The sequence below is a fragment of the Mus pahari genome, chromosome 11, assembly GCF_900095145.1.
Source record: "Mus pahari chromosome 11, PAHARI_EIJ_v1.1, whole genome shotgun sequence".
Classification (NCBI taxonomy): domain Eukaryota; kingdom Metazoa; phylum Chordata; class Mammalia; order Rodentia; family Muridae; genus Mus; species Mus pahari.
Window position 1 is genome coordinate 72254550 of NC_034600.1, and position 19994 is coordinate 72274543.

General features: G+C 46.2%; 1 protein-coding gene across 1 annotated transcript in view; it reads left to right on the forward strand.

Annotated features, from left to right (window-relative positions):
* The window catches only part of Ankh (ANKH inorganic pyrophosphate transport regulator), a 124782-nt gene extending 114379 nt beyond the window's left edge, over positions 1-10403 (forward strand). The window contains exons 8-11 of the mRNA XM_029543931.1: positions 5797-5926; positions 6382-6505; positions 6905-7004; positions 8611-10403. Coding sequence (XP_029399791.1) covers positions 5797-5926; positions 6382-6505; positions 6905-7004; positions 8611-8724 — 468 coding nt within the window. The 3' untranslated portion in view covers positions 8725-10403. The remainder of the gene's footprint in view (positions 1-5796; positions 5927-6381; positions 6506-6904; positions 7005-8610) is intronic.
* Positions 10404-19994: the final 9591 nt, after the last annotated feature.

Sequence of the window (19994 nt, forward strand, 5' to 3'; positions counted from 1 at the left end):
CTCATTGATTTCCTTCCTCAGTTAGACCTTATGACAGTGTGGATCAGTCCCAACTCCACACACAGGTACCTCTAAGGAGGGTGGTGCTCATAGTAGTCATGTAAGGGGCAAGATCCCATCGAGAACATGAGAGGCATTCTTGCCCAGAAGCAGAATATGAAGAATGAATGGTAGGGATTCACCCCAGGCAGGCAGGGCTCTTCTAGTTACAGGGAACACCCAGTCACCAGAACTCCCGATCTGTGTCTATAAGCACGGTCTCCCCAGTGGGTCACCAGATCTCCNGATCTGTGTCTATAAGCACGGTCTCCCCAGTGGGTCACCAGATCTCCCGATCTGTGTCTATAAGCACGGTCTCCCCAGTGGGTCACCAGATCTCCCGATCTGTGCCTATAAGCATGGTCTCCCCAGTGGGTCACCAGATCTCCCGATCTGTGTCTATAAGCACGGTCCTCCCAGTGGGTCACCAGATCTCCTGATCTGTGTCTATAAGCACGGTCCTCCCAGTGGGTCACCAGATCTCCTGATCTGTGTCTATAAGCACGGCCCTCCCAGTGGGAGGACCCCACTGCATGCTGCACTCCAATTCTGGTAAATGTTCTAGATAACAGCAGGCCAGGTCTGTTGTTGTTTTAGAGACAGGGTTTCTCTGTGTAGCTTTGGATATCCTGGTACTTGCTCTGTAGACTAGGCTGGCCTTGAACTCACAGAGATTCACCTGCCTCTGCCTCCTGTGTGCTACGACTAAGTGTGTGTGTGTGCCACTGTGCCCGGTTGGAGCAGGTATGCATTTACTTTTTTCTAACTTCCGAAGATCAGAATCTCTCCTTCACTGCTAATTGTAACTATTGGGCCATGGAGAAAAAATTGTGAATTCCTCAAAAGTAGAACCATTGGCTTAGGGAAATTCAGAAGCCCTATCACTAAGCAATACGGTCTACAGAGCAGAGCTCTGAGGATACCCAACAAGGAATGCACTTCGCTTGTCCTGGCAGGAGCTTTGTGTGTTCTCTGAACTGATGTGCTAAGGGGACAGCTGGCCTCTTAAACTCCATTCGCCAGACCTCCCCATTGCTGGCCTTGATCACTTGGCCCAGTGATGATGTTTGGCAGCTCTCCCTCTCTGGGTGCCATGACATGATTTGACATGAAGGTGAGCTCTGCCTACCTTCTGAGAACTGCTAAGGGGCTGTCTAGGATTCCACACAGGTTAGTCCCCCATCCCTCTTATTTGTTTCTATCAACATGGGCTTTAGATGCTCGATTTATGCTTGAGGTCATATCAAAGCTATTTTATTGTGTTGCTCATATTCCTGTCTTGGATACTGGGGACTCCAGTGGCTCTGCTGTCCCCTTGACTTGTCCTATTGTTTTGCGTTCTGGGCACTTCCTTCATTCCTAGCACTCAGATCTTCCAGGATAATGATAGTCTTATTCCCGGCTGTAGTCAGAGACTGAGTTATTTTTCTAAGGGGCTTCAGATCCTTTGGCTAGACAACGAATAGACAAGCCAAGGCTCCTTCCTAATGAGATGATACTGACAGCAAACTCTGCAGAAGTGAACCCAACCCTGCAGCTACTCCAGGGCACACACAAATCATGTCTGTTGTCAGTAGTTCATTAGGTTTTCATTCTGGTTTGGAAAAGTCAATGTCACTGGCCTCTGCAAATATTTGATGAGCACAGCATGTCATGGTCAACCAGGAGGGCATGTTCTGAGTTACAACTACACTAGTTGAACTCAGTACAATGACATTTCCTAAAATACCCCTTGTTGAGTGAGCTTCCTGTTCTAGTTTTCCGAAACACTGGGTCTAATTATCATGCTAGAGCATGATACCTGACCCGAAGGTTGGTGTCCTAGCTTTTAGCAAACACTCTTTGCTTCCGAGTTGTTTACATGTCCCCTTTTGGAGAGTGCAGAAAACAGTCCCTTGTGGAAGACTGGCTGAAAAGCAACACACCATTTTCTTACTAGGAGCCTGAAGTTTCTGGCTTCGGAGACTTGAAAGAGAAGGAGAAAGAGGCCTCCCAAATGTATAGCTCCTGCTCTTTGATGGCCTTCTGCTAGCTGGAGCAATGGCTTTTAACTTCAGTGTTCCTAAAAGGCAGACAGCTAAACCCTGCAAGTGCGTGTATGGTTGACAACCTAGGGTCATGCTTCTTATCTGACCCCCTATTAACTGCCCTCCCCCAGAGAGATCACTTCTTACAAAACAGCAGACTTTAAGGTCAGCATCTTCCATGTGGAAAGGCCAGAGGGAGGAATTACCTCACTCACTCGCTGCACAAGCATGTTTCTACCATATATCTGACATGCAGTTACACTTTCCTTTTCCTTGGTGTGTTGTGATTTAAAAGCCACTTTACAATGATTTTGCAAAGCCTAGAGAGCTTGCAACTTGTATTTGAGGCACTGTCTCATGTTCAGATCATCTCTGGTTGAAAAAAAAAAAAAGCACAGTAATGATTCTTTGGGAAGTCTGAGTTTTGTGCAGAATATGGCCCCTGTGACACATTCTACACACTAAGGAAACAGTGGATGGCTCATCTAGGAAAGATCTAATGCACAGATCCATAGCAGACTTGAGAGGTGGTTTATAGCTTTACTGCTGTGGGAAATATTTAGGGCCTAACATGAAGCAGCACTGAAAGAGGGATCTTTAGTCTGATGCTGGGCTGTGGTATAGACAAGGGGACACATTATCTCCAGCAGCATACCCAGGGCTGTTTGGGAGTTATTAGAAAATGCTGTCATGTCTGCACTGTAGACACAAGTGATATCATACTATTTGAAACCAGCAATGGGGAAAGGTGGCAGGCCACTTGTCCATGTTATTCAGGTAATAAAGTTCCCAAGCTCCAAGTTGCTAGATCTGAGGGAGTCAGAATGGCATGAATATGAATCCCTACGGCAAGCAGTGTGACTAACGGGCAGCACCTGCTGCTACAGGCCAGTTGACTATGCTCCCAGATGCTGATGAGCCACCGGGAAAAGCCTATTGAATGTATAAAGTAAAACACATTGATCTGCTAAGAGTTGTTGTTGTTTTAATGTCTCACTGTGGTCAGGCTAATTCCATGAAAAATTACCCAAGTGCAAATGATTCTATAATATTTTGGTATTCTGTTTTTATGTGACTGCAACTCATTCTCCAATATATTCAGTTTTATTTTAGACAAGGTAGTTTAGGAAAAGGAGATAAATATTTGATGGAACTGGCCTGTTTTGAACGTTACCCTCCAAAGTTATGTCATTGCGTTTTTAAATTAAGGCTTGAAAATCAGCACAAAGTTAAAGTTGGATTAAAGTTAAAAGTTAAATTAGGATTGCTCCCAGTTAGCATATCTCAAGCTACTCCCCCATCCATCACCTTTCCAGCCCTGTCCCCTCTTCTAGAGGCACGCCATGCACCCCCCAAACCCAGCACCCTTTCTCCTCGGGGTGGATTTGTAACTGGTGAACTAGGATACTGTAAGTTCTTATGATGAATTATAATAGCCAAGTCCTGATACTTAAAGTCATTAAATGCCATGCCATTTCCCTGCCTTAAACGATTAGTAATTATCCTTTTCCTTAGCGTTTGCTGTGTCTGTGTCCAGCTCTTGCAGTGCAGTCAGGCGCAGCAGGTGTCTTTCGTCTCACCTGAAGTGTAACCTGCCGGCCTGTGCACCTCGCACTCCCTGCTTGCGACTGCTGCTCTGTCTTTCTCTGGCGTTCCCCAGACGACCCCCATGTTCCTGTCAATGTATTTTCCTCTTTCTTTCCCTGGCTCTCCTGATTTGGCAGACTGCGCCCTAATTAGCATTCTGGAAAAGTGTGTATGCAGGGTGTGATGGTTAATATTGTCAACTTGGCATAACCTAGGATCCAGGAAAGGGAATCCTATGCACATGCCTCTGAGGGATTCTCTACATTGTTAGATGAGCTGAGGTGACCCACCCTAAATGTGTGTGTGTTCCTATTCTGTGGGCTGAGGGATCCCTGGCGCTCATTCATCTCTGCCTCTTGACTGGATGCGATGTCATCAGCTGCCTCAAACTCCTGTTTCCATGCCATCTCCACAGTGACAGTTTGTACCTTCAGACTGAGCTAAAACAAGCCCACCCTTAAGTCGTCCCTGTCAGAGACTCTGTTGAAGCTAAGTAACCAGTGCAGCCGGGGACTGTCCGAGGCCTTGAGCAGTGAAAAGGTCTTTCTTCTAAATACCACTCCATCAGTTTTCTTCTAAATATCACTGTCAGTTTGGTTGAGAATTCTAGGGGAGAAATCAACTTGCCTTGAAACCTGTTCTTGGAGGTCTTTTGCCAGCTCTGCCCTACTCCCAAGTACGATTAATGCTGTGCCTTGCTGGGTCTCTTCTCATCCACTGTCCTCTTAAACGTAGCCTTTCAGTCTTGAAATTCCTCTTTGAGCTCTGAAAGGGTCACTGTTCCCTTTTTTGGAACTCTTAGTATCAGAATATTAGATTTATTTGATCAAAAGAAAAACAATATTGTCACATTCTCCTATCATTGACAGCTGTCCTGTGGCTGACTTCTGACTCCATGTCAGCTAACGTCTTTCTCAGGTCTAGGTTCATCCTCCTAATCCTTGGCTCGCTCTTGTTCCATGAATGTCTCTAGAACATTTCTATTCTGTTCCTGATCCATGAATACAGTTTCTTCACCCATCTGAGAATGTCAGCATGACAGAAAGGGTTTTTAGTTTTCCTTCTTTCTGCATTGTCTTAAGTTCGACCTTAAAGCTGTTGTGGAAGTCTGGGGACCACTGATTGTGTATTCACGTTTATAAGTAGAGCTGTGAACATTAGCACAGGGCTGCGATCTGTCACTTGTATGACTTACTGGTAAAAAGGCTTCTTTGGGAGCCGGAGACTTTCAGGAATTCTAGATAGATCCTTCTTTGGCCAATGAAAAGCTACTCTGGTCTCTAGCCTCTGGAGCTCACCTAGTTTCCTGTGATTTTAGAGCTGAGGCAGGAGAATATACACATGTTCGTTCCCCTGCCTGGGGTCCTCAGAACTCTGCCCTCAACTTTGCAGGCACCAGCTTTCCTTATGCAGAGATGAGTCCGATGACAGCTTAAGGGACACAATCCCAAGCTGTCAAGGGTGCAGTGTATGAACTGCTTGCAGGCAGATTTTAGCCAGCTCCCCAGAGCTGTGCTTCCCCACTTCCTGATCTGGGTTTGGAAAGGAAGTGGATATGAGTTCTGCATTTCTGTCAGGTTAGGGTTTCGATTTCTAGAGTCTGCTAAGCTTTCATAGTTACTGCTTACATACATACTGCCTGCTTTCCCCAAGTTCCGGGTTCTGTGGCTGTTCTTTCTTCCTTTGCCCTCCTAACACTAAAAATCAGCAGGCTGCAGTTGACTCCACATGTCAGGGTAGCATATGCCATCCAGATACTTTTGAGGTTACAGCCTAGTATTTTGCCAGGGCTGTAAACGCGGTATTAATGGACATGTCTACCCAGAACTGACCGAGCAAGCCATGGAGGACCCTGGCTAAGCCTCAGTGAAAGCGAGGTGGTCTCCTTTCCTAGTCCAGTTACCCACTCAGACGCCACCCACAGTGGACCGCCACACTGGCTATTGCTATGGGGCAAGTGCAGCACATGGATCAATGCCACCCGCAGTCCCCACCCATGACACTGGCAAATAGATGCAAACCTAGGGTGCCAGTGACACCCAGTGAGCAGGTTTACCACCTCTAGAACACACAGGGGCCATGTCATGTCCTTTAAGCCCCTTCTTTACAACCTGGTTGACTATTGTCCTGCCCCACCCTGCAGCTCTGTTTTGTCATGTTCTGGACCCCCAACGTCTCTGAGAAGATTCTGATAGACATCATTGGAGTGGACTTTGCCTTTGCAGAGCTCTGTGTCATTCCTCTGCGTATCTTCTCCTTCTTCCCAGTGCCAGGTAAGGAGCAGTGTGCACTGTCCTTGTGTAGTAGCAACATATGTAATGAACAGTGGTGCTGTGACGTAGGCAAGAAAGGGAAATGCCTAAGGGTGAGGTAGTCAGGTTGACTCAAGAAGGCACGTGGGAAATGGGGACAAGGTCATTCGCATTTCCCACATTCCCTCAGACAACAGCAGGGTGATGGCGTCTGCTACCAGGATGGCAGTTATCATGGTGCAGCAAGGCACCTGCCTGCAACTGGCCTCCTCGACACAGGACTGGGGAGGCCAGAAGCTGGGAAGGAATGGGGCCTGTCTCTGGTTAGCCTCCAAAGTAGGGATCAGCAACCACAGGAAGACAAGTGACCAGCCCTGGGGCCCTGCAGCTAGGCTGGGAGGTCCTGGGCCAGCTGAAGGGTGGGAGGGAGCAGGGTGGAAGCAGGGCACACAGCTGACATGCCCTTCTCTCCTCAGTGACTGTGAGAGCTCATCTCACTGGATGGCTGATGACACTGAAGAAAACCTTTGTGCTGGCGCCCAGCTCCGTGCTGCGCATCATCGTCCTTATCACCAGCCTTGTGGTCCTGCCTTACCTGGGGTGAGTGTTCACAGCATTTGGCATAAATATGTGGCTTAGTAAAATACCCTATGTAGAGGATCAAAATCTGCATAGCCAAGTGAAAGTCCCAAACATTTAGACTGGAAATTCAGAAGGAAGCTTGTTGGCCCACACCAGTGAGATCCACACTAGCCTGGAAACAGGTGATGCTCAGGGTTCCGTTCCTGTGGTGAGAACTGTGTAGGACAATGGGAGGAAGAAGGCACAGGTCTCCTTCAAAGGTGGGTGGTCATCAGATACTGTCCTGAGGCCAATGAAGAGGACGACTGTGCCATCCCTCACTGGTCTGCAGTATTCTTGGGATTAAACAATATCATCAGCTTAATTATGTCAGACTTGGCTCTAACAGACAAAATATGTTTGTGTTCTCCTTTGCAGGGTGCATGGAGCCACACTAGGTGTAGGCTCCCTTCTAGCAGGGTTTGTGGGAGAATCCACCATGGTTGCCCTCGCAGCATGCTATGTCTATAGAAAACAGGTGAGAAACGATGGGCACAGCTTTGGGGATAATCAGAACCTCTCGCTGTCTTCGCAGATAATTTCCCTCATCAGCTCTATTCTAGGAAGTCTGTTCTAATCCTGCTCAGTGACACTGTCCCTTCCACACCATACACATCACATTACAGGCCCTCACCCTGAAAGCACAGAGCTAGTCTACCCTGAAGGCAGGAGTTTTTAAACTGCGTGGAAATTGTTTGGTTTTCCCCCCTCCTCTCCATGATTTATGAATTCTTTGGGATCAGAAACCCTACATTATCCACTTAGATGAGATTAACCAGGGAGAGGAAACAGAGATGACAGGGGCCCAAGGCAGAGCCTGGATGTGTATACTTTTATGCTGCAGGGTACATAAGAAACAACAAAACTGCTAAGAGACCAGGGAGGCAGTCAGGAGAGCCCAGGGTCAGATGATGGAGTTCACTGTGAAGGGTAGACTTGAGGGCTAAGGACCATGGGGTCAGGAGAAAAGGGGGAAAATGTTGACGACCATGAGGGCAGAGAGCTATAAAAGGAAACTTCAGAAAACTAGTTAAAATGGGGTATAAAATGTTTGCACTGGAGACTGACCCAGTGAACGGAACACTAGTGGGAGATGGGACAGCACAGCCAACTGACCAAGTACAGACTGAAGAGAGTGGGCAGGTAAGATAGGAGCCTCCACTAAATGTGGGGAATAGTCATGGGAAATCTGCTTGCTTATGTTTGGGTCAATTAAGTGGAAAACCAAGCTGTCCCTGAGGAAGGGCCATGAGGAAGGCTAGAAGACAGAGGAGGCCGGAGGCCGGGCAAAAGACAGAGCAGCTGGGAAGAGCAGGGTGTGGAGGCCCCACCACAGAGAGACTGGCTCCCTGCAGTGGGCAGCCCAGCTCAGGCCTTCTTCTGGGTCCTTCAGCCATGCTGGCAAGTTCCAGCAGAGAGAGAGTTGGACCTATCTGAGGTCTGGGTTTAATCTTGTAAATAGGAATCGAAAAGCAAGACAGGGCTGTAATTGCTCAGCATCACAATTAAGCCAATACGGGACGGGTGAGAGGATTCAGGAGGCTGAGCCACAGGAGACACGTGGACAGAGCGGTGGTGGAAATCGGGTCCTGAAAGGAACGTGCTGGAAGAGCTGCAGAGTGCGAGCACACAAGGTCTGCATGGACCTGGGCAGTCCCGAGCGCCCAGATGATTGCTGAGCAACCATTTTCTGCCAGGCGGCAGCAGCACGGCAGTGAGGCCACCAGGAATCAGGATAGGCAATCCACAGGACAGAGGGAAGCCAGAGCTGTCACAGGGGAGGGACACCCACTAACCACAGGTAGAAGGACTACTCTAGAGAAAGCGTGGGGCTTTGGTAGTGGTGGGGATGGGAGGGGCAAAGCCTCTGTTTGGTATCCCAGGCATCATTCCAAAGCATGTCAGCAAAGGATTGAAGGACAGAGTTCCCCACAGTACCTAGCACACAGCAGGTATGCGACAGCCACAGTGAAAGGCACATACTGAGCTAGATTCAGCCTGGACCATAAAGGGGCCTCCCGCTCCCAGCGGTGTGTGGTATGTCCTGTCCACAGCCTCACTCTGATATGTCTTCTTTTATCTAGAAAAAGAAGATGGAGAATGAGTCAGCCACCGAGGGGGAAGACTCGGCCATGACCGACATGCCTCCAACAGAGGAGGTGACCGACATCGTAGAGATGAGAGAAGAAAATGAGTAAGCACAGGCTGCCGGGGGCACTGCAGGGACAGTCAGGACAACAACGGTCGTCTCTTTCCTCCTCCTCCCATCAAGTTGTTTTCTGTTGTTTAATTTTTATTCTTGGTTATGAAAGAGGCCTTGATTTAGAGGTTTCGTATAAATTCTCTAGCATACTGGGTATGCTCATCGATGCAGGGACCTGAAGAAAGGTCTTTACTGTCGCTTTGTAACTCAGAATCGCTGACTTCATGCCCCTGCTTCAAAAAACCCAAAAGGACAGAGCTGCCTCTTGGCCAACATTTCTACCCCTTGGACAATCTCCACTTGGAACCAAAGGACTTGGGCCAGACTTTTTCTGTTCATGTTTGCCTCCTAAGAATCAACAGGTTGAAGCTCAGCCTCTCTTGACTTGCTCCCCAATACTGTGGCTCTGGAGTCATGAACTATCTGCCACAACACTGGTGGGCCCCAGGCTGCAGCCCACAGTCTCCCTGTTAAGGGCTGGTGGCCCTGCTGGGCCAATGTAGTGGGAATTTAATCTCCTGTAGAAATTGGGTCAGTCACAAACTGACTTGATCGTCAGCATCTCATTGTTTTCCTGGTTTCACTGAGTTGCCGCACCCCACAGTGTATATACATGAGCTGACTTTTCGGAGCTGTCCCGAAAGTGCAGCTCCAATGTCAGCACCCTCCGCATGAGTTTCCCTGAAGGCTTGCGTTTACTCGCCTTCCCTGAAGATGGCACTAGAGCGAGAAGTGGAGCGTTCTAACTGTCCATTTCTCTAACTGTCCATTTCGTTTTCACAGTGAGCAAAGCTTTAAGTCGTAATCTAGCATTCTAATGCCAGGGTCTTGTCTCGTAACTTCTGATGTAGATGTGCAGCCTGTTTCTGCAGGACAGGTAACCGAGTATACTATGGTACTCCCCTCCACACCATAAAGCAAGACATTTTATAAACGAGTATCAAGGTCACTATGTGATACCCCGGAAATAATGCATTGGAAATCCACTTAGTGCAGTATATTTTTCTAAGTTTTGGAAAGCGGGTTTTTTCCTTTAAAAAAAAATTATGGACACAGTTCACTAAATTCCTGATTTAGTCAAAGTAACTAGACTGAAAGAACCTAAACAAATATTTTAAAGATATAAAAATATATGCTGTATATGTTATGTAATTTATTTTAGGCTATAATACATTTCCTATTTTCGCATTTTCAATAAAATGTCTCTAATACAATTCAGTGATTGCCTTCGTGCTCCACATACCTACAGCTTACTCGTGTTGTACCAGTGACCGCTGTATGTTACAGCCTTCTACACGTCCTTTGTGTATGAATGTAAGGGCCCACAGATCCAAGAAAACAAGGTGTCATGATGGGCAACCTCGGGAGGAAATGGATCCACTAGCGTAGACAGGCAAAGGCGGGAAGGGCAGAAGGCGGGCCTCTTGTGCTTTTTACTTTGGTGTTGTGTAACCTCATGTTAAGACTGTCAGGGCTACACAGGCTCGCATTTCCATTTCTAGATACCCAGTGTCCCTCATATGTGCCCACCACAGGAACAAATCCTCTGTGCTTCCGTAGCTGCTTGTGGGGGACGTCAGGGGCAGATCAGAAAGATAACTGAAAGTCTTAATTGTATTGGCTTTTTAAAGTACATGACTAGAAAATTAAACAGCAATATTTTTTAAAATGTGTGGCTATTTTCATGCTTCTGGGGTTGGAGCTTAAATATTAAATTGCAAAATCAAAATCCTTTCCCTCTAAATTCGAGAAAAGCCAGTATCTCTTTATTGTGCAGTTGGAACACGCAGCTTAGGGCCCAGAGCCCCTTCATCGGGATGACTGGGCATCATCTGTGTGAGATGGCCTCGGCCATTCTGCTGCGGGCTGGTGGGATTTGTTCCCACCTATCCCCTCCTAGTGCAGGCCCCTCCACACACACCTTCTGTGGGCCTGTTTTGTCACCTGACACTCTAAGACAGCTGCCATTCTGTTGTGTTCAAAGAATTCCACGGCCTAGACTTGGGAAGGGGGTCCCTTTCTCCTTTCCACAAGCATTAAGGGCAGCCTTTCTACCTCAGCAGCTGGGTGTTCTTTTTAAACATTTTGCTCAGCTAACCAACAGAAAAGGACGATGTCTGAAACCCTCAAGGACTGTGGGAAGATCAGGTATGGCTTTCTCGAGGTTAAGTGACAAATACAACCTCAAGTTGCAGAGGCAGGAGACAAGCTTTCCTCAAAATACTGAGTTGGGATGGCCCAGATGAGGCCTTTCCAGAGTGAGGATCTTCTCTGAGGAACCAGAGAAGCCTGTTCTTCTGAGGGGCAACCGAGGGTCATTCCAAGTGCACACCTGACCTACTGTTGGCTCGGTTCTTGTTTACTGGGTGCTGGCACACAGGGCCTCTCTAAGACCCCCTGGGACTGAGTAAACAGGATTGTTGTGACTCAGGAAGGACAAAGCCTGCCCACTGCAGGGCTCAGGGAGTGTGAGCAGCTTGAGGTTGGCTTGGGGGGGGGGGGTAACTCACCAGGGATCCTTCCACTGCCGAAGGCACTTGTTTGCATCTGTGGGTTGGAGCTGGTCAGTCTCTCCTTGCTGCCCATGTTGGGCTTGGGCATCTGGAATCAAAGGCGCTCTTCTCCCTGGTCGGGACCATCTGTTTCTTGGCCTTCGCTCATGCTTTGGCTTGGAAATGTTCACAGAGGGCCTCAGAAATGAAAACACTTACTCTGAACTGCAGTAGTTACTTAAGCACTTTAAACTCCATGAACCCTATTGCTTTCTTGCAATGCAGCCCCTCCTGGATGTGGCAGGACTGAGACAATGGCCTTGGTCATGGGGAAAGTGACTTCATTTTATCTCTAATAAATAGTTTTATCACTCCCTTAGTGCAGGTGAGTGGGTGTGCCTGTTTCAGAGAGGAAACAAAGACTCTCTCTGCTTCTAGTTCCCTGATCTCCCACCCTCCTAACTGTTGTTTGGGGATATTTTCTTCTGAAATAGGCAAAGGGAAAGGAACATTCCCTAGATTCAGCAACTTTCTCTCCATACTAAAGCGAGAGCAAGAGATGTGTTACAAAATAGGAAATACTAATATTCTTGTAATTATCTATTTTTAGTTGTTTGAGACAGGGTCTCTCTACATATCCCTGGCTGTCCTGGGACTCTATGTGGACCAGGATGACCTTGAACACACAGAGATCCATGTGGCTCTGCTTCCAGAGTGCAGGGATTAAAGCTGTGCACCACCACACCCAGCCTCTCCTAATGAAATTATGTTACCTGAGAAATGGTTCCTTGTCCTTTTTCGCTTCAATAAAGCTCTGAATAGATTCTGACCAGGACATCATGTGCTGGTTTATAAGAACCACCCAGGTGTCTAGTTTAGGGTACTGCAGGCAAGCTAAGCCTCCCGTGTTCCACCAGGAGAGGGATGTTTTCAATGCTGCCTGCTGAACACTTTTATAGCCAAAAGTATAATGCTGTCTCTGGTGGGACCTGGGAAGGTCAGTGTTATCTGTGCAAACCCAGTGTCTTGTCTGCCTTTCCACAAGAGCCTCATACAACACTCTTTTTATAAAAAGCTTGAAGCATCAAAAGGCACAGTTTTGAGCAATGTATCTGGAAACCATGAGCGCTGCTTCTCTGTGCGGTTATTCTGAGCCTCTATTTTTGTCATGCGAAGTAGCAAAACATCAGCTGATCTAACCACACATGAAACAGGATGTAGTGGAAATCTCAAGGCAGGCCTGGGTGCCCTGCTCAAAGGCTGGTGACTAAAATTAACACACCAACGCTAAACAAGAGGGAAACAGGACTGTAATCAACAACCCGAACCCTACTTTACAAGTCAGGAAACAACTCACTGCATTGTTTACTGTCTGATCTCGAAGAGGAAAATAATGAGAAGACAAAGAAACCTTAAGTTTCATTTTTCCCACCACAAGACAGAAGGGTGGACGTTAGCTCTGTTAACTGATGTGGTTCCCTACCAGGAAGAGCACCTAAATCAAAGAAAACCAATTCTCTGCTGAGTACAAGTGGTTCCAGACTTGTCACTAGTACCTTACAAAAACTTAATACATTTTCAGAATTTCTACTTAGTGTGTATCTTCATGTATGTACACTTTAGTGTGGAGATTCATCAACTGTGCAGAAGAGGGTCCGAGTGTCCTGTCCAGTGGTCTTGTCTCCTTTGAGATGGAATCCCTTTCTCAACTAGGGGCTCAAATTTTGTTGGCTAAGGTAGAAGCCATCAAGATACACCAATCTCTCCTCTAACCCCACCCCCAACCCCTGCGGCTTGCTAAGTGGATGCTGGGATCAGAAAACTCTCTCCTTGTGATTTTAGAGCAAACATTCTGGACCACTAAGCTGACTTTCCAGTCCAATGATAACCTTTCTCTCCTTCATTTGCAATCAATCAAACAGGGCCTCTCAAATCTGACCAGGGAGATGCACTTTTAGAGGTGACTGTCAGACACACAGACAGACTTACTGCATGTTTTATACAGTAGACACACANGGACAGACTTACTGCATGTTTTATACAGTAGACACACACGGACAGACTTACTGCATGTTTTATACAGTAGACACACACGGACAGACTTACTGCATGTTTTATACAGTAGACACACATGGACAGAGTTAGCTTTTATACAGTACCTCTTTTCACTTGGGCCAGTAACTCCAAATGCACTTATTAGCAAGACTTGACATCTATTTCTGTAGAAACAATGTCAACCAATATACAAGCTGAAACCGCAGACAAAAACCGAAAGCCTTTCTCCTTCAGAAAGAAGTCCTTAGCATACAAGGAGAAAGGGGATGAGAGCAAACAAGGTGAAAACAGTTCCAACACAGCAGCAATAAAGACGAATTGAGAGAAAGCTGTTGCTTCTGGTCGAGATGATAAGATCTCTGGCCTGGGTAAAGATCGAACACCTAAGTTATCCAACATGAGGAATGAATGTGACCCGGCAGGTCAACCACCTGGCCAAGGGACCACAGCAGGAAGGTGGGAGCGCGTTTAGGGAGGCAGACTCAACTTCAGCCATGTTGAAGAGATAGGCAAAATAAATTCCTTTAAGGAGATATACTTTTGCTTCCCACAATTCCTATGCCCTAGCACAAGCTGCCATGGAGTTCAGCCAGCTCCTTATGCCAAAAGGTCCGACTTCTTTCTCTGTTCCTAAGTATGCTTTCTCTAGCAGTTGGGGGTTCCTTGCTTTTTCCCGAACGCTCCCTCCCCACCACATGGCTGCCTACTGCAGAATAACAAGGTTTTTCCTTCTTCCCCTCTCTCCTCTAGGCAACTCCTAACACAGCTTGCTTGTTCTGGGATTTTTCTTTTAAAACTCTTCTAAAATTATATTTGAACTTCCATTTGATGTTTTAATAAAACTCTTCTTAATGAGACTAAGAACCCCAAGAGGGTTCCTCCAGGTCCTTGTACGTCAAATAAACTGTGGTTTGACTTCCAAACTCTCCTACGTTTTAATTCTTTAATGACCAGAAACAAACAAACAAACAAACAAAAAACATTCCTACACCCTACTCAGTATCGACTGTGTATAACTTCACGGGAATCCAGTGTCATGCACAGTGGTGATTGCTATAAAAGCCCAAAACACAGGTTTCCAACCGTGGGTCAGGACAGGCAGCTTTTGCAACGGGAGGACATTATTAGGCCAGGCCGACTCTGGTTTCCTGTGGTATAAGGCTGTGAACTTCTAAGACCCAGGTTTGCATGAGTCAGCTTCATAAAATGAAATCCACATCACCTTCATGTCACAGAGCAGATTCAGGGTACACATGGCAGGGGCTGGCACTCCACAGTGTCAGCCATGTTACCATGATGCAGGTGTATTACCCCAGGGCTGTCACACGGTTTATGGACGTACCTTGTTCCTTGTAGTTAGTCAATGCTATTTTGCTTTGCTATGTGGTATCTTATTACGATGACTGTCTACAGCTGGTACGACTAAAGAATCAGAGCTTCAAAGACTTGACAGAGCCACAGAAGAGAGCTCTCCAACCCGGGGCCCACACCAGGGTCTTTCCCACCTCTGACTTCTGAGCATTGCCTACTCAAATAGTCTGGGCTCCTCCCGGGTGCAACGCTGATTGTATGTATGATCCAGTTTTAGAACACAATGAAAATGAGCAAGTTCAGAGCGTTAACAGTAACCCATACTTCCCTGCGTTGAAGTCCACTGGAAGTCATTCCTGCACGTGTGCAGCAGCTGTAGGTTCCATTTCCTGGCTGAATCCTGCCCTAAGGAAGTCCATATAGAAGCCATTTCAACAGTCCTGCTTAGGGTTTTGTTGCTATTAGCATCCGCATGCTTTCGGTGGGAGGCTTGGGGGTTTTTACCAGGAACACCGCTGAGCAGGCTGCACACTCCAGGTTTGCGTCTAAGAAGTGATGGGGTGTAAGGGAGGCTGTTCTCAGTGTCTTGGTCTTCGTAATCTAACCAGTCTTTTACTCATCAGTTGCTTCATTTCCTAACCTTCACGACGATCTCCCCATTTCCCAGATTAACATATTAAATTTAGCCCTTTACCCCCAGTAGCTAAAATCTAAGTGAGAGATTTTCTTCCTGAGAACTTCTGATCATAGCTAAATAACTTATTCTTTCCGATAGTTTTTCTGCATTATGGTGCTTTTTACTTCCCACCACTTCAGGCAGTCTTCTCTGAACCTCCCCCAGCTTCTCTGCCCCATTCATAATATGAAAATCCCAATGTCAGCCAGGTCTGAGAAGAGACTCTGTAACTCCTGCCATCTGTAGCCCTGCCTGCAGACTAGAAAAGCCCTGCTTTTCAAAATGTGACATCATAAGCCAAAGATTAGTTTTCAAATCCCTCATGTTTTACTGTTTTATTAGCATCACATACCCATCTTCCCACCACTTTAAGACTGGAGGTTTCCTTCCTTCCTGGTCTTTTGATTACATCGATTCTGCTTATGCTGGAAGTTTTCCTTGCTTTATTGTTTTGCCTTTTGAAATAGTCTCATTAACTAGCCAAAGATGGCCTGAGACTCATAATCCTCCTGCCTCCGCTTTCCATATGCTGATTACAGACACTTATCATCATGCCCATTGCATTTTTGAAATCTTAAGAGGTCAAGTTCTTTGTTTCCACCAAGGTACGTGGGATATAGGCATCTTCATATCTGGCTAGCATCACAGTGAGCTTAGTCACCTGCCTATCTACCCTAAAGGCAATACAGAGATGCGCTGGCCCAAGTAACAGTTGCTTTCCCTGGGGAAGAATGGCAGCTCTCGCCCATTTCCATGACATCCCTCCCTGTCTAGCAGTTGATGAGAGCCCTGACTGGGGACAAGGTGAGGGATACAGGGATCCCTAATGTATTCCAACAGGAGAACATGAGCTTAAGTCTTGGCCTAGCCCAGGGAATGAGGCTGGCTTAGGGCAGTACATGTAAGTTAAGATCCTTGGCTCCATCTCCTTCCTCAGATTCCAACTTTAGAGAGGCAGAGCTCAGCAGTGAGTTACAGTACTCTCTTACTCAGGAGAGGATGGGTCTTGTCATCCTTTTTGTTTGTCTTGTTCCCGGTCAGCACATAGCACTGCTCATGCCTTTTGAAAAACTACAAAACCTACTTGTTCCTCAGCTGCGCAGGATCTCCACCAGGGCTTGTTCTTTCTCCATTCCATTTTTTGTTTTGTTTTGTTTTTTTCTTTTAAATATTTATTTACTATTGTATCTAAGTACACGGTAGCTGTCTTTAGACACATCAGAAGAGGGCATCAGATGAGATCTCATTACAGATGGTTGTGAGCCACCATGTGGTTGCTGGGATTTGAACTCAGGACCTTCAGAAGAGCAGTCAGCGCTCTTAACCACTGAGCCATCTTTCTTCATTCCTGAACGTCAGGAGGCAGGCAAGGAAAGAATCATTCCCTGGTTTCCACTGCCTTCTGTCTCTGGAGTCCCACACAAGGCCTTGCTATCCACCTGCCAGTGCATTTCCAGCAGCTGGAATGAATGGTCAGCACAGAAGGAAGCTGTTCTGTGCGCAGCAAACTCCTCACAAGGATTTTTGTTAAAAACCTGTTTTGCAGGCAGAGGGTGTCTTTCTCCAAATCTGAGGCATGCCAGCAACTTAAGAGTCCACATCACACCTGAGAAGGACTGCACGATCGAGATAAAGAACAAGTTTAGGGAGGGTCACTAACTTACTTAGACAGTAGAACTGTCCTTCAACCCAGACCCACAGCCCAAACTACACCTTTAGGCACTGTGCTGGTCACGTCATCTCAACTAACTTCAGCTCCCAGTAACACACCAAATCTTAACCCCTCTACCCACAGAGGCGGCAATATGTCAGGGTTGGCCTCAGCACAACACAGGCCTACAATGGGATGCTACAAAGTTAACATGCAGGTCTCAAGTCTGTCACAGTCCTTAAAAGTTGACACTTAATCATAGCAGCATAACAAGCTTCTAAGTTTTATTTTCTAAGTTTATTTTTAGTTCTTTCCATAATCCTTGGCATCTGGGTATGTTAAAGGGATCAGAAGCAAAAACCCAGAGTAGGCTCAGCCTCTGACCTTGAAAGACCTTGAAGACAAGAGACACTACAGGTGACAGGAGACTCTCACTGCACCAGCCAGGCATCTGAGATGAGTTCACAGTAGGAAGCAAGACCCCAAACCGCCCCCATCTCAAGGTTATGCTTTCAGGGCAGTGAGCATGTGACCAACGCTGCCATGTCCTGGTGAGATCAGAGCAGGCTCTGCTACTCAAGGCAGCAAGAGCTCAGTGAGGTCAGAGTGCAATCTGCCATCATGATGAACCCCTGGGAAGGAAGGCACCTTCACTGCAGGCACAACCTAAAACTGGGGTGCCATCCTCCCCAAGCTACTAAACTGCAGGTGACAAAGCCAAAGGCCTTTCTTTCACAGGCAGAGCAGAAAGGAAAGGGAGCTTGTTACCTACCCCCCCAGGCTACTCTCAAGTGGCAGCATCTGACGGCTGCTGTGGCTCACAGGACTACCACAGTTTTAGCACCATTTATGGGGATGCAGATCAAGGGATTCTTTTAGTTTTAACTAATTACAAAAATTTATTTTGAGGGTCAACATTAAGACTCAAGTACCTATGGTTATTAGGAAAATGATGATAAAGAAAAATTTTTAGCTCAATGCCCTTTTGTTGTACTAACTTATGTTTTGACAATTCCTGATGCAAACCTAAACCCAAGATATCAAGATATTAACTGAGAGAAAACTGGAAGAAACCGTTCCTAACAGTTAGCGTGAATACTCCAGCATGCTCTTAGAGTATTTACAATGTAGAAGGAGTCGAGGCCTAAAACAGACATCTAATAAATGTCCTAGATATGGCAGTCAATCCAATGAATGGTGCAAACTTGAAGGTCATTCTATGTGGAATTAAAAAATGCTTCATTCCATCTTCTCCAATAGCAAGTTGTTAATTTATACAACCACCTGACCAGTTTGCCTCCATGCTCTCAGAATGGTGAGTTCCCAAGCTGTCCTGCTACAGGGCATGTGCACAAAGGCATGCTGTATGGACACTGGAGGCTGGTGTGCACGCTCACCCCTACCCAACACATACATAAACATTCCCTCCTGGCTCCTAGTATTACTGACTTGGGGAAACCAGGAGGGTGGAGAACTATATATTAAACCTTGGTGCTTTCCGTGGCTCATCGATGTCTTTACTTCACACATTCACGAAACTGCTGCACAGCTAAAACCAGATTCCCCGTTCCTCCGAAGAGATGAAAACAAGATTTTTAAAAGTTAAGTGTTAAATATTACACTTATTTTAAAATAACTGACTTAAATTTGGGGACAGGAACTGATAGACTATATTCTCATTAATGTTTCACATTCATTCAGAGTTTTATTCTTTTCTATTTAAGCACAGGTCTGTTGGGCATTGTATGGTGTGGCAGTCAGTGTTAGCCTCCAGCTTAAGAGAACTAGACTTCCACGGGAAATGAACATCTTGGGCGTGCCTGCCTCCAGTGGCAGCACCCTGTCCTGGCTGGCATGCTGGACTGTATAAGGATATAAAGGAACTAGGCAGCAGCTTGCACTCAGTGCTCTCTGCCCTGACGTGCCTGCCATGGTGGGCATCCTTGATCAGTGAGCTAAAAACCCTTTTCCCTTAAGTTGCTTCTGTCTGAAACTTTTATTATAGTAACAGAAAAGGAAATGAAGCTATACATCATCTGAGAGTTTTAACCTTACCTTTTATCTCACCTCTCACAGTTTATCACACTTTCTCAAAACTCTAAGTTGATGCTGTGCTCTGCCTCTGCCAACCTGGCGATCTGGTGTTTCTCTGAGATGAATGCACACATTGAAGAGTTTTTATTTTTACTGTGGTTATTGCTTTTTAAAGAAACAACACATCTTAAAGCAACACTATCTATTTTATACATCCACAAGTAAGATTCTTCAATGTTTTTTGCTTCTAAAAATATTTTCTGCCCTACAAAGTAATGCTTAAGGAGATAAATAAGGAAAGTGATCAACTAAATCTTTACACAGAAGACGACACTGCAGGAAGGAAGTATGGCAGCCTGCATGTGTCCACCACTAGAGAGCCATCATTAGTGCTGTCACCTCAAAAACATCGAAAAGACCTTCAAAAACAAGACCACTGTTTCACACGGCGGGTGGGAGAGGACAGGAAGACCGCAGAGTCACTCAGGGAATCAAAAGAACAAAGTATAAGATCTCACAAACGCACCACGAGAACTCACCTAGTGTGGTGGTGCAGACCTGCAATCACAGCACTCAGTAGGTCAAAGTCCGAAATAGCTACATCTCAAAAAGTCAAAAACAATCAACTAAATTAAAAATAAAACAAAAAACCACAGATGTCCTTCCATCAGAAGCCCTATCAATTCATACTCTATGAGATTTTACTTACTAAGTCCTAAGACTGGAAGGAAAAAACAAAGGACAATGCCATTTTCCTTCAAGGAGAAGCTCCTAAGTCATCCCTACTCTGTAGTATAATAATGACAGTGTCTGTGGCTACACAGGAAAACGGGACAAATCCTCTGTGAACTTAGGATATTTCCTTATGCATACAGAAGGAAATGCAACTAACTCAGAGCAAATTCACACAGACCCAAATTCTAAGTTAAAGGCACTAATGCTGCCATCACGAACGCATGCATGAGTGAGCCCATGGGTATTGCACATACACAACCTAGTGCAGGGAAACTGTACCTAACAATATCACAAACAAGAACAAGGAAGAA